Below are 26237 nucleotides of genomic sequence, written 5' to 3' on the forward strand. Positions count from 1 at the left end.
ATGTAGGCCAACAGGCCGAAACACAACGTTGTGTCGAGTCATTTTAAAGAAATATTAATAAATATTATTTGTTTGAATTTTGTGTGGTTTTGTCTGGTTCCAGTTCTTTGGATAAGCCTGGTTTATATTCCCACTTTCATTTGTTCTCATTGTGTGCTCCGTGGCATCTACTGAGTTCTCCACATACGTGGATTCTCTTTAGATGCTAGGGATACCCCATATGTGAGAACAAGCAACCTGTTGTCCTCGGAGAAAGCGAAGATACATACCTGTAGCATGTATTCTCCGAGGACAGCAGGCTGAATGTTCTCACAAACCCGCCCACATCCCCAAGGAGTTTTTTATTTATTATTTGCTTTTTGATTAAACTGAGCGGGAACTCTCATGCGATGGGCAGGAAGTCATCCGCGCATGCACGGTTTGCGCGCCAGAAGGCTCTAGCAAAACTTTTTTATTTTTGCTCTGAAAAATTTGCCGTTTCCTGGGCCGCCGTGGACGCCGAGCCACATGTGAGAATAGTCAGCCAGCTGTCCTCAGAGAATACTTGATACAGGTATGTATCTTCGCTTTATCAATGGATCTGGCAAGTTTTGAAAATTAATAGCAAATGTGTTGCCTAGTTTGAAGGTAGTTAGCTAATCATACCTTTGGACTGGGATATTTCTTTCCTAGGTTAATGACAAGGAGTGGAGTATTTGGTTTTATCAGGTTTGGTTTGGTCTTAGCTTTAAGATAGGATATTGAGGTACAGAAGGCATCTACCAGACACCTATAAGAGAGTGATGTGAGCTTACCTGGACTGGTTTGCCCTACTCTTTCTCATAATTCTATAAATACTTCTGTTTTGATTCAATTCAGGTAAGATAACATGTTAGATATGTCTGAACTGCAGTCCCTGACATAGCCTTTACTTCACAGGAGTTTTCTGTGAACTTAGCCAATAAGAGATCCATTTCAACAAGGTCCTTCTAAGATTTGATGGAGATTCTAAAATATTTTTTTTCCTGTCACATACATTAATGCTTCAATATTCTTTTTTTTTTTTTTTTTTAATTTAAAGGACGTTTTATTGAAAAAAAAATCATAAAATTAGAAAACATTTAAGTGTAACTAGTATATACAAGGAAAAACAGAGTAAAGATATCAAAACTGAAAATCAAGCATCAGTGCTAATATCAGCCCCACAAATATTTTTATTAGTGCTGCATTTTGATTTAAAATTTTTAATCTTGTGATTCAAGTCAGGGCATAGCCAGCTGTTCATTGGGGTGGGGGGGGGGGGGGGGCACACATAAGTACAAAAGTTTTGCCATACTGGGAAAGACCAAAGGTCCATCAAGCCCAGCATCCTGTTTGCAACAGTGGCCAATCCAGGTCACAAATACCTGGCAAGATCCGAAAAAAGTACAAAACATTTTATACTGCTTACCCCAGAAATAGTGAATTTTCCCCAAGTCCACTTAATAATGGTCTATGGATTTTTCCTTTAAGAAGCCATCCAAACCTTTTTTTAACCTCCGCTAAGCTAACCGCCTTTACCACATTCTCTGGCAACGAATTCCAGAGTTTAATTACACGTTGAGTGAAGAAAAAGTATCTTCGATTCGTTTTAAATTTACTACATTGTAGCTTCATCGCATGCCCCCTAGTCCTCTCCCTCCCCACCCCCTATTATATATCATACCTTTGTTAGTGGGGATGGCAAAGCCAGTCAAAGAAATCTATTGCCAAATTGCCCCCTTCCTCTTTGTTCTGTCTCAGGAGCGAGGAAGTCAGCGGGGGCCTCCAGCCACCAGTTCTCGCACTCTCCGTGCATGCTCAGTTCATGCACAAAATGAGCATGTTTAGGGAGTGCAAACGTTGGTGACTGGAGGCACCCTATTGACTTTCTTGATCCTGAGGCAATATGAGGCGGAAGGGGATGACTCAGGCAGTGAATTTCTTTGGCTGGCTGGCCTTCAGTTACCCCACCAGTCATTGAACAGGTACTGTAGCTTTGGAAGGGGGCCTTCACCCATTCTCTCTCTCGTGTGCCCCCCTGTGCCTTCACCCATTCTCTCTCTTGTATGCTTCCCTGTGCCTTCACCCATTCTCTCTCTCCTATGCCTCCCTGTACTTTCGTCCATTCTCTGTCTCTCGTATTCCCCCCTGTGCCTTCACCCATTCTCTCTCTCTCGTGTGCCCCTCTGTGTCTTCATCCATTCTCTCTATCTCCAATGCGCCCACCCATTCTCTGTCTATCTCATGTGCACCCCTGTGCCCTTCACCATGCCTTCACCCATTCTCTGTCTCTCCCATGTGCCTTCACCCATGCTCTTCTCTCTCTCCCATGTGCACCCTTGTGTCCTTCACTCATTCTCTTTCTCTGTGCTCTTCACCCATTCTCTTTCTCTGTGCCTTCACCCGTTCTCTCTCGTCCCCATGTGCCCCCTGTGTCTCCCCCCAGTCTCTGTCTCTCCCCCCATCCCATGTGTCCCCTTGTGCCTTTACCCATTCTCTCTCTCCCCCATCCCATGTGTCCCCTTGTGCCTTCACCCATTCTCTCTCTCCCCCATCCCATGTGCCTCCCTGTGCCTTCACCCATTTTCTCTCTCTCCCCCATCCCATGTGCCCCCCTGTGTCTTCACCCATTTTCTCTCTGTCTCTCTCTCTCTCTTGACTGCTGGCAGCTGTTCCCTCCCGGTTTACCTTGTTTAAATCTTCACCCTGCAGCTGCAGCATATTAAAACACTGCCTCAGCTTGCACCAGGCCTTTCCTTCTGACCCAGTGCCCCCTTCTGAAAACCTGCAATGCAGTTCCATGCAGTGTTTCAATATGCTGCTGCTGCTGCAGGGTGAAGATTAAATAACATGGTACACTGAGAGGAGAGCTGCTGGCAGTCCGAGAGGGGAGAAAGAGAGGAAGGGTGGTTAATCATTAATCATGATTCATTTTTGAAATTGCGATCAATGAGTAACGTGTTAATCGCGATTAACGTGCAGCCCTAATTTTTATTTTTAAAGTAGTAGCCTTCTTAGAACAGACACTGCTTGAACCGGTTCTCTGACAGTTTTTTTTTAATTACTTTGCTTTCAAGCTCTTTTTAAAATAGTTCCTTTGTACACAGCTGTAGAAAACACAACTTTGAAAAAAGAGCGGGTAGATACTCTAGTATCCAAGAAAAGTGAAAGAGAATCCAAGGAGAAGAGGCGAGAAGAGTGGAAGAAAATACTAGAAGAAGAAAGACTAAAGAAAAAAGAAGAAAAAGAGAGACTCAAGTTAGAAAAAGAGAAGGTAATATTGTGCCCTGTTAAGTGTACAGTATGCAAGCTTTTCTCTACTGGAACCCCAAGTTCAGATGTAAGAAAGCCCCATCTCCACTTCCACTAGATAGTGCTGCAGTATTTTGCATATATCTGTCCTTTTATTATACATGTAACACTCTACTATGTGGTACTTTTTTTATACATATTAACAAGTCTGGTTACCAGTGCATTTCTCTCTTCCCTCAAAAAAAAAAAAAAAAGGATGTCACATGACTTATTCTGTGTAGTGAGGGATATGAGCATAGGGAGTCAGTAAAGAGCAGCTGTGCAGTTTGTTTCACATACTGTTTGCTGCACCCTTTCTTGCTGTTCTGCCCTTCTGTAATCCATGTAATGGCAGTAACTCTAAGGGGAAGATGCACTAAAACAATCGTTAATGCCTGTTCCTTACCAATTCCTTAGCGAATCGGTAAGCAACGGGAATGCATCAAGGAAAGGGAATGCAAATGAGCTGCTCGTTGTAGGTCACTTGCATTCTCTATTCCCTCGGAAGCCAGTTGGCCAGTCGGCCGGTCGAGCATGCGCAGAGCAGCCAAGCGTTATGCTGGCTGCTCTGGCAATGCCAAATACGTTCAAAAAGCGCCTAACACCCATCTAAAAAAAAAAAAAAAAAGAACAAGCTCTGTGTCCCAAGTGCTCGTGATGGACTTTTTACAATTTTTTTTTTTTTAAAGTTATGGCACCTTCGCTATGCCTGTGGCTGTCCCTTCGCCTCCCTGTGCCGCCCGGGAAAAGAAAGACGCCGTGCCGCTCACCCCCTCCACGGCCTGCTGCAGGAAGGCTCCAGGGGTTCCTCCCTTCCATGATCCCGGCTCAGCCGCCGCCCCTGAGAGCCCACCCCAGGCAAGAAAAGTGCAGGAGAGCGCAGTTGAGGACGTCCATTGTCCACGTCTTCAACTCCCGTCCATCTTCCGCCCCTAGGTTGCTCTCAGCCAATCACATCCCATGGGTCCCGTTCACAGCAACCCCAGCCTAACGAGAGGTGCAGACCTCCCATTTCTCATTATAATAGCCTGCAACGATAGTGCAGCTCATTATAATACCCTTTGGATAATTTGCATTCCTTTTTCGTTAGCTGCTACCGTGACAGGAAAATGCCCTTTTGTGCATGGCACGGTTTACTACTTGCTCGTTGAACTGTCTTGAACCAGTTTAAAACCCACGGTTAATGGCTCGTTTTTTTTAGTGCATCTACCCCCTAGTCCTATAGGCTTAAGAGCGCAGTGCTCTCAAGCACTCCCATGAGGTGTACTTGTCTGGTCATGAACTAGGAGACAAAAGCTGATATATGGATAAGTTAATTTGCAGTTACAAGCATTTGCTCACTCTTATGCTAGGAAAAGTGATTAAAAAATGCTGGTATCTGCTGCCTTTATACATCAAAGTTTTATTTGTAGGAAAGGGAGAAAATACGTGAAGAAAAAAGAAAGTATGCTGAGTATCTGAAGTTGTGGAGCAAGCCCAGAGAGGATATGGAATGCGATGATCTAAAGGTATGTGTCCTGTGTGGTGCTGCCAAACACATTTAATTTTGTAAAGAATTACTGCTGTCTTTCATATTAATGTTGTCCATTTGTCATACCTAATAATGAAGAAAGGATAATTAAGTTCTTCGAGGATGAGCAAGCTTTTGTATTCTCACAACTGGGTGACACCATCCAATGGAGCCTGGTGCAAATGCTGACTAGCGAGACTAAGAGCTTTCTAACAGCGTCCCTCCCTGTGTGCACTGGTGCCTTCTCGCCCGCCGTGTGGGCGTGGGTCCCTCAGTCTGTTTTTTTTTCCGTGGAGCAAGGAAGACACATTTTGTGTTCTGCTTTCAATGTCTCTCTCTCTTTCGCAATGCCTTCACATGCAGGTACTTTTCCTCTTCTCTGCTAGTATTTTTTATTCTTCTTTTTCTTATTTAATTTCCCTTTTTATTTTCACTAGTTTTTTGGCTCTTATTTTCTCTTAGTTTTCGTGAGCTACGAGGCCTGTTTAGGTCAGAGCACCGATCTCAATTTGACCGCTACCCTTTTTTGGTTCACAATTGTTGAATTTTGCCACAATTCTTTTTTCGATTTCCCAGAAAACCCCCAGTGGCTTCAAGAGGTGCACCTAATGTAATCGGGTGATTTTGTGACAGACCTGCACTCTTGGTGCATTGGGTGCCTTGGGCCTGACCACAAACCCCTCTTGCTCTCTCTGTTTAAAAATGCAGTTGAGGACACAGATGGCGCGGCAGGTCCAACTGCAGAAACATTTTGGCTCCTCGAAGCCCAGTACATCATCATTGGCACTGGAAGCATCATCCTCGATGGCTGCCAAGACTTCAACATCCACTGGGAATGCACTGGCATCAAGAAGGTCTCCACTTCTCGACATCATGCACTGAGATCAAGCCCCAGGACTGGTCAGCATTGGACCCAACACCAAGGACACTTATGGGTATGACAGCGTCCTCGTTGGCACCTGAAGAACCGTGATGCTGGGCATCGGGGTAAGCCCAAGAAAGACAAGCATCTGTCCTTCCCGATGCATGGTACCATGAGCACTGGGGCATTGGCTTTGCTGGTACTCGAGAAGCCCCAGCACTGGGAGGAGCACTCCCCCTCTTTGGAAGAGGGTACCGGTGTGCAAGTTTCAGTGCAGCCAGGTCCCCACTACTGGTTTGGCACTGATTCTTTCTCAGGCTGCCTCTCCCCCCGCCTCCACTGCCTTTGTCGATGCCTACCTTCGATGAGCGGTTCTGAGCCATGCTCAGGAGCTGGCACAGATGCTGCAGCTGCAAACTGCTCAGGCATTGAGGCACTTGAGCCAAAAGCAGATCAGCATTCTTCCTGAGGCTCAGCCCATGCCTGTGCAGAGATACTTGATGGTGGCGTCTGTTGACATAGACACATATAGTACCACTCTCAACGTCAGGGGAGGAAGATTCCCTGGCTATACCTCTGTGCTCTTTGGGGTGTAGACATTGCGTCACTGAGCCGAGGCAGGCACAGACTCTACTTTCAGTGCAGGTTACACCTAAGAAGGTGGGTACCCAGTATCATATCCAGAAGGCTCCCAGATTCGAGAGGGCCCAGCTGTCCCCGACACACTCTGGTGGTTGAATCTGCCCTCATACAAGCTAGGAGTTCCAGGACTCATGCCTTGGCGCCCCCAGATAGAGAGGCTCAGACACTGGAGGAAAGCTTTTCAGGCCTTGGTGCTTATGAACTGCATCCAGACTTACCAGCTCTACATGAGCCTTTACTGTGCAGTCTTTGGTCCACAGTACACTTGCAGACTCTCTCCCCAGCAGGAGCAGACTGCAGAACTTTACCTGCTGTTCAGTAAGCAACTGGGGTGTCAGATCTATCTGGCCAAGGGGTGCGTACAATTCTTTTGATATAGAAGCCAGACTTTCTGCCATGGGTGTGGGAATGCACAGACTCTCATGGCTGTCTCTCTGACCTGGAACCAGCAGTTCAGGTAAGGTTGGCGGATGTTCCATGCTGTGACAACCTGTTTGGAGGTAAGGTAGAGGAGGTTGCTGAGCTCATCAAGAAACATACAGCTACCATCCAGACTCTCTCGGCAATCTCCAGCTGCAGCCTCCTGTAGGAGTTTTTTGAGTGGGCCTAGGCAGTGACCCTACTACTATGAGTTGGAGATTTCCACCACCTTCTCACTCTGCCCAGAACCCCCAGGCCCAGTGTGCTCAACCTTTCCAGTCCCATCCTCAGAAGCCCCAGCTGCCTTCCTAGTCAAAGCAAGGGACGAGCTTTTGACTGACTTCAGGAGAGCATGTCCTGGACAGTTTACCAGTAGGGAGGAGGCTGAATTTTTACCAACACAGGTGGCCCTTTGTAACCTCCGACTGGTGGGTTCTTCAAATAGTCCATCCTGGTTACACCCTGCATTGGCATCAAAGACCACAAAATTGCTCACCGAGAGCTTCGTACACCAACTCTCAGCAGAAGCAGGTACTAGTAGAGGAAATATCCACCCTTCTGCAGGCCAGTGTGGTCGAATCCATACCACCAGGGCAAGGATTCTATTCCAGGTACTTCCGAAAAGTTCAGGATGATTTCCCTGAACTTACTTCTCCCCATGATTCAGGAAAATGAATGGCTATGCTCTCTGGACTTAAAGGATGCCTATACCCACATTTTGATACTTCCGTCACAGGGAGGTATCTCAGATTTTGGATAGGGAAACATCATGACCAGTACTGTGTTCTGTATTTGGCCTTTCGTTAGCTCCCAGGGTTTTCACCAAGTGTCTAGCAGTAGTAGTGGCGCATTTACATAGACTAGGAGTATATGTGTTTCCTTATCTGGATGATTGACTGGTCAAGAACATGTTTAAAGGAAAGGATGTCAGAGTCAGTGTGCCTAATTATTTGGGTATCGGAGTTCCGAGGGTTTGTTATAAACTACCCCAAGTCCCACCTTCTCCTGGTCCTGTGATTGGAGTACATAAGAGCCCTGCTTGATACATAGCAAGCTCAGGCTTTCTCCCAGAAGTGAGGACAAATCACCGTAACAGTACTAGCCTCACAGGTGCACAGCAGCAAGCAGGTCACAGCTCGGCAAATGTTGAGATTGATGGACCACATGGCTTCAAGTGCATGTCAGTCCCATGGCACAGCTCCATTTGAGAGCAGCCCAGTGGACCTTAGCTTCCCAGTGGTCTCAGGTGGCTGGAAATCTAGCGGATGCAATCCAAATTCCTCCAAAGTTAACTCATGCCCTTCTCTGGTGGACAGTTTGATCGAATTAGACCGTGGGACTACCATTACAAATTTTGCCACCTCAGAAAGTGATAACAGATGCATCCAACCTGGGATGGGGAGCTGATGTAGATAGGCTTTGCACCCAGGGATCTTGGTCTGCTCGGGAAATGGATCTTCATACAAACTTCCTCAAGCTGATGGCCATTTTGAATGCTCTACTGGCTTTCAGAGACTGGCTACAGAACCAAGTTATTCTCATACAAATGGACAACTAGGTTGTAGTGTTCTGTGTAAACAAGCAGCGGGGGGTACGAGTTCCCACCCCTTGTGTCAGGAAGTAGGTAATGTGGCAGTGGGCCCTCCTTCACGGAATGGTACTTCGAGCCGCATACCAGGAAAGGACAACTGCCTGGAGGACAGTCTGAGCAGGGTTTTGCAACCGCATGAGTGGCCTTTCAACATTAGCATAGCCCGCAAGATCTTCTGAGCATGGGTCACCCCCTTGGTGGATATTTTTGCACACAACTCAACAGCAAAGTTCCCCAGTTCTGTTCCAGGCTTGGATTTACACGGCAAGCTAGCATGAGATTTCTTTCTCCTGCTTTGGGGGAAGGGACTTCTGTATGCACATCCTCTGATACTTCTCATAGAGATCACTTTGCTGAAACTCGAGCAAGACCAAGGGACTATGATTCTAATCATACCTCACCTGCCTAGGCAGATCTGGTTTCCTCCTCTTCTGGAGTTCTGTGGAGATTGGACTATTTGCCAACCCTCATTACATAACGAGGGCTTTCTCCTACATTCCACCCTCCAATCCCTGGCTGGCTCTCGATGGCTAGGATGTTGAGAGTGTAGCGTTTAAATCCTTGGACTTGACAGAGGGAGTCTCCTGCATTTTGCTGGCTTTCAGGAAAGGTGTTATCCAATTAAGTGGAGGAAGTTTGCTGTCTGGTGTGAGGGCAAGGGCTTAGATCTTCTCATCTGCCCTACACAAAAAACTGCTTCAATACCTTCCGCACCTTTCTGAGTCTGGTTTGAAAACGAACTCCGTAAGGGTTCATCTAAGTGTAATCCATTCTTATCACCTTGTCGGAGGTAAGCCTATCTCTGTACAGCCTCTAGTTGTTCGCTTCATGAGACGTTTGTTACTGACAAAGCCCCTGTCAAACCTCCAGCTGTCATGGGATCTCAAAGTTGTCCTCACCCAGCTGATGGAAGCTCCTTTTGAGCTACTCAATTCTTGTCACCTGAAGTATTTGAGCTGGAAAGTTGTATTTTTGGTGGCGGTCACTTCAGCTCGCAGATCAGTGAGCTTCAGGCCCTATTAGCTGATCCACCTTACATTTAGTTTCACCACAATAGAGTAGTTCTCTGCACACATCCTAAATTCCTTCCTAAGGTAGTATCGGAGTTCCATCTTAATCAGTCAGTCATCCTGCCAACCTTTTCCCCCAAACCACATACCCATCCTAGCGCGAGTGTACTGCATACCTTAGACTGCAAGCAAGCCTTAGCCTTCTATCTGGAGCTAATTAAAGTCCATAGACAGTCCACCAAGCTTTTTGTTTCTTTTGACCTAAACCAGATGGGGATAGCCATTGTCAAATGCACAATTTCTAATTGTCTAGCAGATTGCATCTCCTTTACTTATGTCCAGGCTGAGCTAACTCTGGAGGGTCTTGTCAAGGCTCATAATGCCAGAGCCATGGCTATGTCATTTGCCCACTTGAGGTCAGCCTTCATAGATGAGATTTGCAAAGCTGTGATATGGTCATCTTTACACACATTCACATCTCATTACTGCCTTGAGCAGGATACCCGATGTGATAGCCAGTTCAGGCAGTCAGTTCTGAAGAGCGTCGATATATGTAGGTTTCCAGCTGTTATCTCTCTCTACTTCTGCACAGTTTACTTATCTGAGTACTTGTACTCCAGTCCATACTGTTGGTATTTTCTACTATTATGGCACAGACTAGTGGCTGCTCTTCTTGCACAGTCTGCATTGTGGAAGGATTTCCTAGCATTGTCAGTAGAAGCTCTACTGTCCAATTCATTAGTCTTTGTCATAGTTAAATTTCTCTATCCTTACAGAAATCTGACTTGTAGTGATGCTCAATATAAAGATTTTTTTTTTCTAAATTTTAATCAGACCATATAGATCCAATCTATTTCCCAGACAATAGCAACTGAACAATTTTTTAAGACCTAGTAACAAAACTTTACATTCCAAAAATTACCCTTTCAGCAGTACTGTTTTAAAGTCAAGCAGTTTTACCATAGTTGGTCACACAGGGTTAATATAATACAAGTGTTCAAATATTTGAAAAGTATTAATCTGCAAACATTTTCCAGAGACGGAAAGGTGGTAGAACTAGAGGGCATGAATTGAAATTGAAAGGGGGCAGTCCCAGGAATAATGTCAGGAATTATTTTTTTCATTGAAAGGGTGGTAGATGCTTGGAATGCCCTCCCGCGGTAGGTGGTGGAGATGAAAACGGTAGTGGAATTCAAAAATGCGTGGGATAAACACAAAGGAATCCTGTTTAGAAAGATTGGATCTAGATAATGACACGGGGACGGGGACACGCAGTAATTTTGGGAATGTGGACAGGATAGGGACAGATCCCAAGGAGACGGGGTGGGGATGGGGACAGAGCCCGTGAGGATGGGGACAAACTTTGTTCCCGTGTCACTTTCTGCTTTGAAGCCTGTTAATGAACTGGACTGTTATTTATATTTGATTCAAATGACAATATTTTTATTTTTTGGAAAAACAAGCAAACATGCTAGCCACAGCTTGCAAGATTTGCATGGGGGGATCCTGTACATCCTGCTACCAGCACATCTTCTGTTGCAGGAGGGACTGTGGAAGACAGGAGAGCTAGAGTGACTCCTGAGATTGTTGATGACTTCATCCACAGATTAAAAAATCATAACAGTGCTTCACAGGGCATATTTCTCCCCTGTAGGACATACAGAACGGGTTGTATTTTGTATCCATGGACAATTTAAAAGGGTGGATTAGGATTCCTTGGGGTAGTAGAAGTCAGCTATTGTTGGGGTTGGAAGGGTAGAGGGTGGTGGTGGGAGGGCTGTTATAGCTGCGAGTTGTTGTTGTTGTTTTCTATTTGTAATTTATACACAACAGTTGCTCAGCATATTGTTCCTTTTTATACTTTAATAGATTTAAATATAAAATCATAAGTGTTCGAGGCTTCTGCAGATGAGAACAGAGCCCACGGGGATGGGACAGGGTGGGGACGGAGACAGGGCCTTCAGGAATGGGACGGGGATGGAGACCGGGGCCTGCGGGGATGGGGTGGAGATGGAGACAGAATCCACGGAGACGGGGTGGGGACAAATTTTGTCCCCATGTCATTCTCTAATCGGATCCAAAGAAGTTTAGGGGAGATTAGATAGGAAAGCCAGTGCTGGGCTGACTTCTACGGTCTGTTTCCTGATGTAGGCTGAATTAGATTTGGATGGACCAGAGTGGAGGTTTTTGGGGGCTTTGGCATCAACTTAAGAAATTTTAGAACAAAACAGTGCCGGTCAGACTTCTACTGTGTATGGCCTAAAAGATGGCAAGGATAAATCAAGAACAGGTATACGTACCATATATAATGAGTTTATCTTGGGCAGACTGAATGGTCTGTACAGGTCTTCATCTGCTGACATCTGCTATGTTACTGGTGACCTTATCCTGATGGTGTAGACAGGGATGCATTTTCAGTAGCTTTTTTAAGAGGTGCTGCAAATATTTTCTCTGGTATTGAATGGTAATTCCATGCTCAAGCTCGGCAAAAAGTTTCAGTTGTGTTCTGCAGTAGATGAATATATTTTGATATATTGGTTGCATTTTTGGCTCCACAGTTTAAGCTCTCCTTTATTGTGTTGTTCTTGTATTTTGATTTTTCCATAGAGTTTGACTTAGTAGACCATGAGATTTTGCTTCCTGAACTTAATCATATTGGAATTGTAGATAGTCTTGAACCGGTTTAGAGACTTTCCATTAGGATCACTGTTTGTTCTTCTCTGGCGCTGGTAGCTCCATTGGCACAGAAATGTCTAACATTAATTAGTTTTTGAATCCTGCAATATAAATTGAATACTGACAAAACCAAATTTTTATTGCTCGATTATACCCCAGATCCATTGTCGGGTCATATTATAAATCAGACAAGGTATTTGTTTTCTTTTGTGATCAAGAGAGTTTATTTAGATCAAATACTATCTCTTGAGTTTCACATCAATGCCTTGGTTAAAAGCTCTTTCATTTTCTGAGAAATATGAGGTGCATCTGAACATTTTTGAATTCAAACAGTTTAGGTTACTAGTACAATCATTGCTTCTTTCTAGATTGGATTATTGTAATCTTATGTTTCTGGGTGCCCCCAGACAAATCTTATTTGTAGAGCTTCATTTGTTGCCAATTGAAGCAAGGATTTTGTTTAAATTCTCATGTGTGTTGTTTAGGATTTTAAATGGTGAATGTCCTGAGTATTATTCCATTTGGAGTTTGATCAATGCATAACTCCCATTTTGTCTTTCCTATGTTGAAGGGTATTAAAAGATTTAAGATTTATGGTAAATTTCTTGCTTTCCAAACTCCTAAAGTCTGGAAAGAAATGCAGCCATGTTTTAGCATTTTGTCTAACTTTCAAGAGAAATCTAAAGACCTCTCTTTAAGAGCTTTGTTTTCCCAGGAGTCTGTTTTGGCTATCTTTCAGCATTGTAAACTGCTTCAAACCCTGTGGTGGTAGCGGTATAGAAAGAAGAATGTAATGTTTTTAAGATGTCCTCTAACTTCTAGTTAGATTTTTTTTCTTCCAGCTTCTTCTGTAGTTACCCCGAGTTTGCCACTCCTGTCAAAGGCTGCTTTTTCTTCTTTTTATTTTTTTTCCCTTTTGATTTGACATTGATTTTTCCTGATGGGAGAAGGCCAGCAACTACAAATTTTGCCCAGATTGCAGGTAGATAATCCTTGTGAACCATCACAGACTGGCCAGCCCGCTTGCCTGTAGGTGAGAATACTGGTATCTCACTACACTATTTGCTTTAGGATGCTGCAAGGATCTGTAAGATGAGTTTTGTCTCATCTTAACTGATTTCAAAGATAGCATAGAGCCGACTCTGGTAAGTATTCTGCCTACAGTGATATCTGGTTGAGCAGGGGCAGAGAGGAGGACTAGCTCAGGTGAGTTGGATCCTACTTCCATTGTTCTCTGTAGTCTTTATTTTGCAAGATAACCTTTTTCACTGGGAAGTCAATCTTATTTGGGACAGCAAAAAGTCTAGTGGAGTGAATGCATGATCTTTCTATAAATTGCAGATACTTGTTGGGGAGGGGGGTACCAATGCTCATTGTACTGGAGCTCTCCTTAATATTTTGGATACACTTCCCACCTCCCAATCTCCACCACCACCAAAACAAGTTAGGCCAGGGCAAGATTTTTCTGGTTGGAAAAGCCCTCCTTCTGGATTCTCCCCAAAAATTATTGGGTTAATCCTGTTTATGTAGTGAAGAGCTGACGTCTTTTGAAGGGAATGTCTCCTTTCTAGGCCTTGTTGAAAAGATAAATGCTTCTTTTGTTGACCATGTGTTCTTGCATAACTGTTAAGAGGTTTTCCTAGGAGTAGGAAATGGCAGTTTCTAGCCTTAAAATGGTGAAGATGGAAAGGGAAGTGTAACCCTTTCCTCAAAGTCCACAACCCCAGTGTAGGAAACATGGGGCTTAGTATCTGCCTAATTAGGTTTTCAGTTTTTCTGATCCCTGTCTCCAGGGTTTCCTGCAGTGGCTTCCTGACTCAGCCTCTTCCATTGGGTCCAGTATCCCTGGGATGGCAAGCCTTTACACAGTTGAGTTAAGTGATACATCAGGTGATTACTTTAGGATTCTGGGTCTTCTTTTTTCCCCTCCCCTTCAACAAAGGGCTAAAAAGGGCAAGTCAAAGCAGGAGAGGAGTTTGGCCACATTTAGGATTTTTTCAGATGTCGCTGTCTGTCTTGGTTGCTTTGTGGACTCTGATTTTTCTTGCTAGAAGACCCCTTGATTGCTTACTAAGTCACTGGTAGGCTCAGCTTTGCCTCTGCCTTGTTGGCAGGTTTCCTCTATTCCTGTTTCCAGTCTTTTTTTTGGGTTCCTTTGGGTTTGGGCAGTTAAGATTTGGCAGCCACCAGCACCAGAGGGCTCAACTTGAAGAGAAGGTGGCTGCTGAAAGCAGAAGATATCTTCTGGACCCAAGGTATCTTGTCCTGTGGAGAACCTGTCTGTGCACTTTGCCTGCTTACCATTCCTGGGTCATCTTTATTGATGAGAACTGTTGCATCTTGTATTTTGTAGCTTTTGATTGTGTTTTGTTCTATTGTCCCCTGTTTTTACTTTGTACTCAACTTCAGGGCTATAGCAAGCTATGTGCGGGTAATGGAGTTGCACAGGTACCAAGTTTACACCCCATGTATTATCTTCCTGCTTGGCCACAAAGCAATTCGTGGGCAGGAGTGCTAGAAGGCATGTCATGTAAGGCACATTTGCAGCTCAGGATGTTCCTACTTTACTGTTTTTTTTATTATTATTGTGGAAGATGGACTATCAATTATTAACTACAATTTTGGAGATATATCAGTGGTAGATGTTTAACATATGGAGAGTGCCAAGTGACTAGTGGTGACAAGCATGTCCCCACTTGCAATGCTGCATGTACTACCTACTGTTTCCATCCATCCTTGTACAGCTCCATTTTGGCTTGGCACGCCAAGCTAGTTCCAATTCTAAATACCCTTGCTGAGTTTAAAGGGGGTCTGGACAGATTCCTGAAGGAAAAGTCCATTGATCATTATTAAATTTGGGGTTTTTGCCAGGTTCTTCGGGCCTGGATTGGCCGCTGTCGGAGACAGAGTGCTGGGCTTGATGGACCTTTGGTCTTTTCCCAGCATGGCAGTAGTTATGTACTAGCCCACATCCTCTAAGAAGAAAGTTGCTCAAGATTATCAGCCCCAAAAGCTGAAAGGCAGACAGCTTGCAAATGGCACAGACCCAGATATCACTTCCAGATGTTTTAGGCCTCGGAGCCCATTCTGGATGAGAGGAGTTGTTCCAAAGAGGAATACTTGCTTGATTTTTCCTCTGACTTCCAGAAGTACACAATATCTCCTTTTCTCATACAATGACCAAGGCTATTCTGACTGAGTTCCATGTCCTGAGAGAGCCCAGGACCACACTTGTTTGGCTTTCTGAAGTACTCAAGTACCTGAATATTCCTAGAGTAAGTAGTGGTGCCTTTCCAACTTCTCTGCAGTGGCATATGGGGGAGAATGTGGAAATTGTGGTTGGTAAATGCAGATTCCAATTACTATGTCCAGGTGGCTGAGGAATTCACTTAAGATTTATGCTTCAATATTCTCAGGCCATGAGTGTTGGACCTTGGAATATTCTGAGAGAAGGCACCATTAACATAGTAGATGATAGCCGATAGACCTGTATGGTCCATCCAGTCTGCCCAACAAGATAAATTTATGTCCTTTTCCAATGGAATACCCCAAGTACTGGACTTCCAGTCCTCCCTGGAAGTATTTCCTCAGGTTTGCTCTTAACCCAGCTGCTCTCTGACTAGGATCTCAGCAGGCAGTCAACCAGGCGCTCAAATGTAGCCAGTGCCCCGTGAAGTCCAAGGGCAGCACCATAAATTGGAACAACCCCTGATGTGTAGAGAAGACCATTTTCTCCTTGCAACTGAAGTCAAGGATACCGGCCAATACCCCTTGGTCAGGTCCAAGGTTGAATTAACTCCCAGTCTTTCAATTCACTCATCCACTCTAGACATTGTATTTATTTATGACATTTATATCCCACATTAGCCTGAGTAGAACTCAGGTTCAGTGTGGCTTATATAACAATTAGAAAAAACTGAACGTGTTCAATCAGAAAGTCAAATACATCATATAATGTTAGACCAGTAAAACTTGAGTTAGGAACAGATGTAATTAAATACTTAGACAGGAGTAGTGTGAGGTAGGATGAGGTAAAAATTAATGCCATGAGTTCATTTGAGAAGACTCCTTATTTTCTTAAAGGCTAGGCTGAAGAAGTGAGTTTTCAATAGATTTCGGAATAACAAATAATCATTGGTGCATTTGATGGTTTTAGATAAGGCGTTCCAAATTTTAGTGCCTTGATATGAAAAGTTGGTGGTATGCATTGTTTTGTTGGTTACTACTATTTGGGTAATGTAGGATAAGGTATTCTCTAGATAATTTAGAACATTACATGAGGGTAATTCAATGAGGTTGTTAATGTATGTTGGGGCTGAACCATACAAACGTTTGTGAATGAAGGTACATAGCTTGAATGATATTCTATCTTTTATTGGCTGCCAATACAAATTGTACAGAAGGGGGGTTGCTTTGGCAAAGCATGGTAGTCTGAATATGAGACGTGGTGATGTTTTTGAATGGTTTGTAGTTTTTTGAGGAGATCCCCTTTAAGTCCTGTGTAAATAGAGTTGCAGTAATCAAATTTTGTTAGGACTAGGGATTGAACTAGGGTACGGAAGACTGATTTTGCAAAGAATGGTCTTAGTCTTCTCAATTTCCATAATGAATTGAAGACACTTGAGGCCACTTTGGAAATTTGGTTGTCTAGAGTGAGGAATTGGTCAATTGTGACTCCTAAGATTTTCATAGTTGAGTCAAGGGGATATGTGATGTTATCAGTGGTTAATGATTTAACATTTATAGCGTGATGAGGATTAGTAATTATTAAGAATTTAGTTTTATCGGTGTTGTTTTAATTTGAAATTGGATGCCCAAGATACCTAATCTGAATATATGAGAAATTTCATTTATTTCTTTAGTGAATGGAATATAGATGGTAACATCGTCTGCATAAATGGGAGACCATTTTTCTCCAGTAAATTGCCTAATGGAATCAATATGATGTTAAATAGGATGGGGGACAATGAAGAGCCCTGGGGCACTCCACAAACAGGGGACCATGCTGATGAAATTGTACCTGATTGTTTCACTTGGTATGATCTAGACCTTAGCCTGAGAACCATTTTAACACAGCTTCATAGATTCTGTAGTGTTCAAGGATGTTTAGAAGGGTATTATGATCAACAGTGTCAAAGGCACTGAACATATCAAATTGGAGTATTAATATTTTACTACCAAAACTAAGTTCTTGTCTAAATTTAGCTAGGAGAGTAGTGAGAACAGTGAGACGGTCTAAATCCGGATTATGAGTATGTAAAATGGAGTGAAGTTGGTGATAGTCCATTAGTTGGTGTGTGACAAACCCTTCCATTTCCTTTACTAATAAATGGAATTAAAACCATTGGTCTGTAGTTAGACTACATTTAGGCTGGTTTGGGTATTCTTCAGTATGGGAGTCAAAATAATGTTGACATTTTGAGGGGGGAATGGGCCCTGAGGTAGCATTAATGCTTGAGTGCAAATAGCTTAAGAGTAAATTAGGGACTGATTTAATAAGGTAACTAGGGCAGTTATCAAGTAGGCATTTTGATTTAGCATATTTGTGAAGAGTGTCTTTGACTTGATCAGTTTTAAGTGGGTGAAAGGCCAACCAGATTCTGTCTCCTTGGGAGCATAGTGGTGAAGGATCATATAGATTAAGAAAGTGATCTATTGATGTTAGGGAGTTATATAGTTCTTATCTGATTTTAGTTATTTTCTGCTTGAAGTATGATTTCAGTTTTTTCTAATTAGTCAAATTCATTCTTGTCTTCTACATTTGTTTCATTTGTAGGAGGTCTTCTTTAAACCATGGAGATAACTTCTTTTTTGGTCAGGATTTGTTTGTAATTGGTGCAAGTTCATCTAGAACAGTTTTGCAAGTGTTGTTTCATTGTTGGATGAAATTAGTAGATGAATTAGAAGTTGTTCATTTGACCAAACTTTTGAGGGGTCAATTTTACCTCTGGTTTTGAAGGTATGTGATGTGTTAGTAGGCTTAGATGAGTGGGTGGATTCTTTCCCGTTTAGCTTGAAAGAAAGGCTGCAATGGTCTGACCAAGGTATAGTGGTTCAGATATGTGAAAATTAATAGGGTCTGTAAATTTGGATGCTTATAAATCTAGCTGATGTCCTTTGATGTGGGAGGACATTCCATTGAAGGGTGAGAATTGCCAGACATAAGGAAATCAAGGAATTGTTTAGTATGTAGATTAGTAACATTTTCAAGATGTAAGCTGATATCTCCAATCATAATGATATTGTCATTGGCACTTATGTTGGATATAAATTCATTAAGTTCGGCCACGGCCAGGTTCCAGCTATTGGGAGGACGATATAGTAATAGGAGGCAGATAGATTTGGATAGGGGATCATCTTTTATAGAGCAGGCATCAATTTCTAGGTTAGGGAATTGCAATTCATTAATAGTTTTTACCTGGATAAATGATTTATAAATAATAGCTAAGCCTCCACCTCTCTTTTTGGCTCTGGGGAAATAAAGAATGGAGTATCCAGGTGGACATATATCTAGGATTCTCCGAGGACAAGCAGGCTGCTTGTTCTCACTGATGGGTGACGTCCACGGCAGCCCCTTCCAATCGGAATCTTCACTAGCAAAGGCCTTTGCTAGCCTTCGCGCACCCATGTGCAACGGGCATGCGCGACCGTCTTCCCGCCCGAACTGGCTCGTGTTCGTCAGTCTTCTTTTGTCCGCGCTCGGGACGGTCGTATTTTGCCGCCGTTTCGTGCCCCTCAAGTTGACCTCGCGCCTACAGCTTCCAGCACAAGCAGGTACTTGCAGAGGAACTCTCCGCCCTTCTCAGCGCCAATGCGGTCGAGCCCGTGCCATCCGGGCAAGAAGGGCTGGGATTCTATTCCAGGTACTTCCTTGTGGAAAAGAAAACGGGGGATGCGTCCCATCCTAGACCTAAGGACCCTGAACAAATATCTGGTCAAGGAAAAGTTCAAGGTGCTTTCCCTGGGCACCCTTCTTCCCATGATTCAGGAAAACGATTGGCTTTGCTCTCTGGACTTGAAGGACGCCTACACGCACATCCCGATATTGCCAGCTCACAGGCAGTATCTGCGATTTCGTCTGGGCACACGTCACTTCCAGTACTGTGTGCTACCCTTTGGGCTTGCCTCTGCGCCCAGAGTGTTCACGAAGTGCCTGGCTGTAGTAGCAGCAGCGCTTCGCAGGCTGGGAGTGCACGTGTTCCCTTATCTCGACGATTGGCTGGTGAAGAACAATTCCAAGGCAGGAGCTCTACAGTCCATGCAGATGACTATTCGCCTCCTGGAGCTAGTGGGGTTTGTGATAAATTACCCAAAGTCCCATCTTCTCCCAGTACAGAGACTCAAATTCATAGGAGCTCTGCTGGATTCTCGGACGGCTCGTGCCTATCTTCCGGAGACAAGGGCCAACAATCTGCTGTCCCTCGTCTCCCGGGTACGAGCGTCCCAGCAGATCACAGCTCGGCAGATGTTGAGATTGCTTGGCCACATGGCCTCCACAGTTCATGTGACTCCCATGGCCCGTCTTCACATGAGATCTGCTCAATGGACCCTAACTTCCCAGTGGTTTCAGGCTGCTGGGGATCTAGAGGACATGATCCACCTGTCCACGAGTTTTTTCAAATCCCTTTACTGGTGGACAATTTGGTCCAATTTGACTCTGGGACGCCCTTTCCAAATTCCTCAGCCACAAAAGGTGCTGACTACGGATGCGTCTCTCCTGGGGTGGGGAGCTCATGTCGATGGGCTTCACACCCAGGGAAGCTGGTCCCCCCAGGAACACGATCTGCAGATCAATCTCCTGGAGTTACGAGTGGTCTGGAACGCTCTGAAGGCTTTCATAGATCGGCTGTCCCACCAAATTATCCAAATTCAGACAGACAACCAGGTTGCCATGTATTACATCAACAAGCAGGGGGGGCACCGGATCTCGCCCCCTGTGTCAGGAAGCCGTCAGCATGTGGCTGTGGGCTCGCCGTTACGGCATGTTGCTCCAAGCCACATATCTGGCAGGTGTAAACAACAGTCTGGCCGACAGGTTGAGCAGGATTATGCAACCTCACGAGTGGTCGCTCAACTCCAGAGTAGTGCGCCGGATCTTCCAGGTGTGGGGCACCCCCTTGGTAGATCTCTTTGCATCTCGAGCCAACCACAAGGTCCCTCAGTTCTGTTCCAGACTTCAGGCCCACGGCAGACTGGCATCGGATGCCTTCCTCCTGGATTGGGGGAAAGGCCTGCTGTATGCTTATCCTCCCATACCTCTGGTGGGGAAGACATTGTTGAAACTCAAGCAAGACCGAGGCACCATGATTCTGATTGCTTCTTTTTGGCCGCGTCAGATCTGGTTCCCTCTTCTTCTGGAGTTGTCGTCCGAAGAACCGTGGAGATTGGAGTGTTTTCCGACCCTCATCACCCAGAACGAAGGGGCGCTTCTGCATCCCAACCTCCAGTCTCTGGCTCTCACGGCCTGGATGTTGAGAGCGTAGACTTTGCCTCTTTGGGTCTGTTCGAGGGTGTCTCCCGTGTCTTGCTTGCTTCCAGAAAAGATTCCACTAAGAGGAGTTACTTCTTTTTATGGAGGAGGTTTGCCGTCTGGTGTGACAGCAAGGCCTTAGATCCTCGCTCCTGTCCTACACAGACCCTGCTTGAATACCTTCTGCTCCTGTCTGAGTCTGGTCTCAAGACCAACTCTGTAAGGGTTCACCTTAGCGCAATCAGTGCATACCATTACCGTGTGGAAGGTAAGCCTTTAGTTGTTCGCTTCATGAGAGGTTTGCTTTTGTCAAAGCCCCCCGTCAAACCTCCTACAGTGTCATGGGATCTCAATGTCGTTCTCACCCAGCTGATGAAACCTCCTTTTGAGCCACTGAACTCCTGCCATCTGAAGTACTTGACCTGGAAGGTCATTTTCTTGGTGGCAGTTACTTCAGCTCGTAGAGTCAGTGAGCTTCAGGCCCTGGTAGCCCAGGCCCCTTACACCAGATTTCATCATAATAGAGTAGTCCTCCGCACTCACCCTAAGTTCTTGCCGAAGGTAGTGTTGGAGTTCCATCTGAACCAGTCAATTGTCTTGCCAACATTCTTTCCCCGTCCGCATTCCTGCCCTGCTGAACGTCAGCTGCACACATTGGACTGCAAAAGAGCATTGGCCTTCTATCTGGAGCGGACACAGCCCAACAGGCAGTCCGCCCAATTGTTTGTTTCTTTTGATCCCAACAGGGGAAACGCACCATTTCAAATTGGCTAGCAGATTGCATTTCCTTCACTTACGCCCAGGCTGGGCTGGCTCTTGAGGGTCATGTCACGGCTCATAGTGTTAGAGCCATGGCAGCATCAGTGGCCCACTTGAAGTCAGCCACTATTGAAGAGATTTGCAAGGCTGCGACGTGGTCATCTGTCCACACATTCACATCTCATTACTGCCTGCAGCAGGATACCCGACGCGACAGTCGGTTCGGGCAGTCAGTGCTTCAGAATCTGTTCGGGGTTTAGAATCCAACTCCACCCCCCTAGGCCCATGTTTATTCTGTTCCAGGCTACACTCTCAGTTAGTTGGATAAGTTGTTAGGTCAATCTCAGTTATGTCCTCGCCGTTGCGAGGCCCAATTGACCATGTTTGTTGTTTTGAGTGAGCCTGGGGGCTAGGGATACCCCATCAGTGAGAACAAGCAGCCTGCTTGTTTTCGGAGAAAGCGAATGCTACATACCTGTAGAAGGTATTCTCCTAGGACAGCAGGCTGATTGTTCTCACATACCCGCCCACCTCCCCTTTGAAGTTGTGTCTTCCCTTGTCTTTGTCTTGCTATATACGGGACTGACGAACAAGAGCCGGTTCGGGCGGGAAGACGGCCGCGCATGGGCGCGCGAGAGCTAGCAAAGGCCTTTGCTAGTGAAGATTCCGATTGGAGGGGGCTGCCGTGGACGTCACCCATCAGTGAGAACAATCAGCCTGCTGTCCTCGTAGAATACCTTCTACAGGTATGTAGCATTCGCTTTGCTGGATCATCTTTTGCATGTAGCCAAGTTTTGGAGATAAGGGCTAGACCGAATTGAGCTTTGGTTATCCAATCTTTGATGATTTTGGTTTTGTTGACAACTGAGCGATCATTAGTATAACCTTTGAGTAGGGGCAGATAGGAATGCTTATAAGTAATTGACAATGGGACTTTAGTGAGTATGCATCTGTTGTTTGAGGTTTTTGAAAGTTCTTTTTGTTATAATACTTAGTTCCATATCATCAAGCTGATCAATCCATAGACTGGTGGGTTGTGTCCATCTACCAGCAGGTGGAGATAGAGAGCAAACTTTTGCCTCCCTATATGTGGTCATGTGCTGCCGGAAACTCCTCAGTATGTTCTCTATCTCAGCAGGTGGTGGTCACACACAGCAGCAGCTCTGGCTAGGCCTCCAAGCCTAATCCTTAGGTTTTGTTGAGGCCTGGGGTTGAGGGCTCTTTTGAGCAAGTGCAAACCTGGTGGTGCCAGGTCCCTCCTTTTCTCCCCCCTCCCGCTGGCTCCGTTTAAAAAAAAAAAAAAATTTTAAACGTCTTTAAAGGCGTTTAATTCGACGTTTCTTTAAACGTTCATTGCAGCTACTCACTGGGACACCAGTTCGTTACAGCTCGGAGCGGCAAGCAGGTAATTTTACCTTTTTATAGCGGGCAGGGGGTTCCCCGATTCTTCTCCTCGTGGCATATGGCGTCGGAGGGCGAGGGCGCAAAGGGTCGCTCCCCGGATCGCTGGAGCGCTTCTAGAGGGGATGCGGGGGTTTTACAACCTGATTCGCCCTTGATGGGTGACAGTTTAGTGACCGATGAATGTCCCGGTCGTTCCTCCGGCGTGGCGGTTTTTTCCCGCCATAAACGCCCATCCCCCGCTCCTCGCCTCCGCCATCTTGGCCGGCCACGCGGCTCGGACGGCTTCTTCGTGGGCCGCCCTTGAGGTTGGAGACATTAATGCCATGAACGCCCTTAATTTGGGCGACGGCACAGGCGGCTAAAGTTAAGCGCCGTTCTTCCCGCGCGGCTCCTTCGCGGAGTTTCGCGCCGGACGCCATTTTGGATGCGCAGCATGTCTCTCCCCCGCTATTGCGAGCGCCGGTTGAGAGTGCGTCTAGGGCTGTTGCCCAGGCTGCGGAAGTGCACAGTCTGGGGGGTTTCTCCCCCGAGTTTGTTTTGCTGCTGCATCAGGCTTTCCTCATGCAAAACGCTGCCCCTGCTCCCTCTTCTGATAAAGAGGTTGAGGTTCCCAGAGGTAAACGCCCTCGGGTTGATTTCCAGGCCTTGGAGGACTTTGTCTCCTCCGATGTAGATGAGGGCAGCGTGTCTGAGGTCTCCCAACGGTCCTTTGCGGATTCCTTGGAGGAGATAGATCCCCGCTCGGATGGAGCGGATGACCCCTCTGCAGCGCGGCTTTTTAGCCCAGAGGATTTGCCCAACCTGTTTTTACAGGCCATGGACACTTTGAAGATTTCCTCTCCGGAGGACGTCTCTCCCTCAGCCCCTGTTGGCTCTGCCATTATGCTGGGGACGAAGCGCCCGCCTAGATCCTTCCACGTGCATGATGCCATGCACACCTTAATTGCGGCTCAATGGGATGTCCCGGAAACGAGCCTTAAAGTGGCTAGGGCTATGTCCCGCCTCTATCCTTTGGCTGTGAGTGAACGTGAGGCCTATCTGTGGCCTACCGTGGATTCTTTAATCACTGCGGTGACTAAGAAAACGGCGTTGCCGGTGGAAGGTGGCACGGCCCTAAAGGACGCCCAAGACAGAAGATTGGAGGCGGCCTTAAGGTCGTCCTTTGAGGCAGCTGCTTTAAGTTTGCAGGCCTCAGTTTGCGGCTCCTATGTGGCCAGGGCGTGCCTGACTATGGTGCAGCGGGCTTCCCCCTCGGATCTTTCCTTGAGGGCTGATTGGCCGGCCCTGGAATCGGGCTTAGCCTATTTGGCAGACTTGCTGTATGATGTCTTGAGAGCCTCAGCTAAAGGCATGGCTCAGACAGTCTCTGCGCGGCGGTGGCTTTGGCTGAAACATTGGTCTGCTGACCACGCCTCTAAATCCCGCCTGGCTAGATTGCCTTTTAAAGGCAAGCTGCTCTTTGGGGTCGAGCTGGACAAAATCGTGACCGATCTCGGCACGTCTAAGGGCAAGAAATTACCAGAGGTCAGGGCTCGGGCTAGTACTCGTCCCGGTACCTCCAGAGGACGGTTGCTGGAAGCCCGTAGGTACCGCCCGGGCAAGTCGGGTTCCTCTGCCCCCTCTTCCTTCAAGAGGAATTTCTCCCCCAAGCAGCATTCCTTTCGCAGAGACCGCCGTCCCGGAGGTGCTCCCTCCGGTCCTCCCCCAGGGTCTCGTACCCAATGACGGGGCCTTGGTCCACGCCCCAGTGCAGATTGGAGGACGGCTGTCCTCGTTTCTGGGCGAGTGGACCACTATAACTTCAGACGCGTGGGTGCTGGAAGTCATCAGAGACGGCTACAAGCTAGAGTTCTGCCAACCCTTAAGAGACGGGTTTGTACTCTCTCCCTGCAAGTCTCCGGTCAAGCTGTGGCAGTGCAGCAGACCTTGGACAACCTGATCCGCCTGGGTGCGGTCGTTCCGGTGCCAAAAAATCAGATTGGCAAGGGACGTTACTCCATTTACTTTGTGGTTCCAAAGAAAGGAGGTTCTGTCCGGCCTATCCTCGACCTCAAAGGGGTCAATCGGGCCTGGAAAGTGAGGCACTTTCGCATGGAGACTCTCCGCTCTGTTATAGCGGCAGTGAAGGCAGGAGAGTTCTTGGCTTCCTTGGACATCAAGGAAGCGTACCTGCATATTCCCATCTGGCCTCCTCTCCAACGCTTTCTGCGTTTTACAGTCCTGAGACGACACTTCCAGTTCAGAGCCCTCCCTTTCGGGTTGGCTACTGCTCCGCGGACCTTTTCCAAAGTAATGGGGGTCATAGCGGCCTTCCTGCTAAAGGAAGGAGTACAAGTCCATCCTTATCTGGACGACTGGTTGATCCGAGCCCCCTCTTATGCAGAGTGCGGCAAAGCTATGGACCGGGTAGTTGCTCTTGTGAGCTCCCTGGGATGGATCATCAACTGGAAGAAGAGCCAGCTGCGCCCGACTCAGTCCCTGGAGTATCTGGGAGTTCGATTCGACACCCAAGTGGGCAGAGTGTTCCTGCCAGACAATCGGATTGTCAAGCTTCAGGCTCAGGTGGACTAGTTCCTAGTAGCCTCTCCTATTCGGGCTTGGGACTACGTGCAGCTGTTGGGCTCTATGACGGCCACGATGGAAGTAGTGCCCTGGGCCAGGGCTCATATGAGACCACTACAGCTATCTCTGCTGCTGCGCTGGACTCCGATGTCGGAGGATTATGCTGTGCGCCTTCCCGTGGACCCAGCAGTGCGCAAGGCGCTGAGCTGGTGGACGCAGACAGACAAGTTGTCTGCAGGATTGCCTCTGGTGACCCCGGAGTGGATTGTCGTCACGACAGACGCCTCTTTGATGGGCTGGGGAGCCCACTGCTTGGGAAGGACAGCGCAGGGGCTCTAGTCTCCTGCAGAGGCAAGTGGTCTATCAACCTCCTGGAACTCAGAGCCATTCGGTTGGTGTTATTGGAGTTCATCCCGGTACTGGTGTTGTAGCCTGTACGGGTCCTGTCGGACAATGCCACGGCTGTGGCCTATATCAACCGCCATGGAGGTACCAAGAGCGCCCCTCTAGCCAAGGAGGCTATGAGTCTTTGCCAGTGGGCGGAAGCGAACCTGGAGCAGCTTTCAGCGGCCCACATTGCCGGAGTCTTGAATGTCAAGGCGGACTTTCTCAGTCGCCATACCTTGGAGCCCGGAGAGTGGCAACTATCTGCTCAGGCGTTCTTGGACATCACGAAGCACTGGGGCCAGCCGAGCCTAGATCTGATGGCGTCATCGGCCAATTGCCAAGTGCCGCGCTTTTTCAGCAGAGGACGGGACCCTCGATCCCTGGGAGTAGATGCTCTTCTCCAACAGTGGCCGACACAAGAGCTTCTCTATGTGTTCCTGCCCTGGCCCATGTTGGGCAGGGTGCTAGACCGGGTGGCAAAGCATCCCGGCAGGGTAATCCTGGTGGGTCCGGATTGGCCCAGACGTCCCTGGTATGCGGACTTGATCAGGCTCTCAGTCGACGATCCTCTGCGGCTGTCAGTGGAGCAGGGCCTGTTACATCAGGGTCCCGTGGTGATGGAGGATCCCTCTCCCTTTGGTCTTACGGCCTGG

General features: G+C 46.6%; 1 protein-coding gene across 1 annotated transcript in view; it reads left to right on the plus strand.

The window, feature by feature from the left end:
* The window catches only part of BAZ1A (bromodomain adjacent to zinc finger domain 1A), a 763171-nt gene that overhangs the window by 332467 nt on the left and 404467 nt on the right, over positions 1-26237 (plus strand). The window contains 2 exon segments of the mRNA XM_030214053.1: positions 3108-3274; positions 4704-4799. Of these exon segments, the coding sequence (XP_030069913.1) occupies positions 3108-3274; positions 4704-4799 (263 nt within the window).

This window comes from Microcaecilia unicolor, chromosome 9 (assembly GCF_901765095.1).
Source record: "Microcaecilia unicolor chromosome 9, aMicUni1.1, whole genome shotgun sequence".
Lineage (NCBI taxonomy): Eukaryota > Metazoa > Chordata > Amphibia > Gymnophiona > Siphonopidae > Microcaecilia > Microcaecilia unicolor.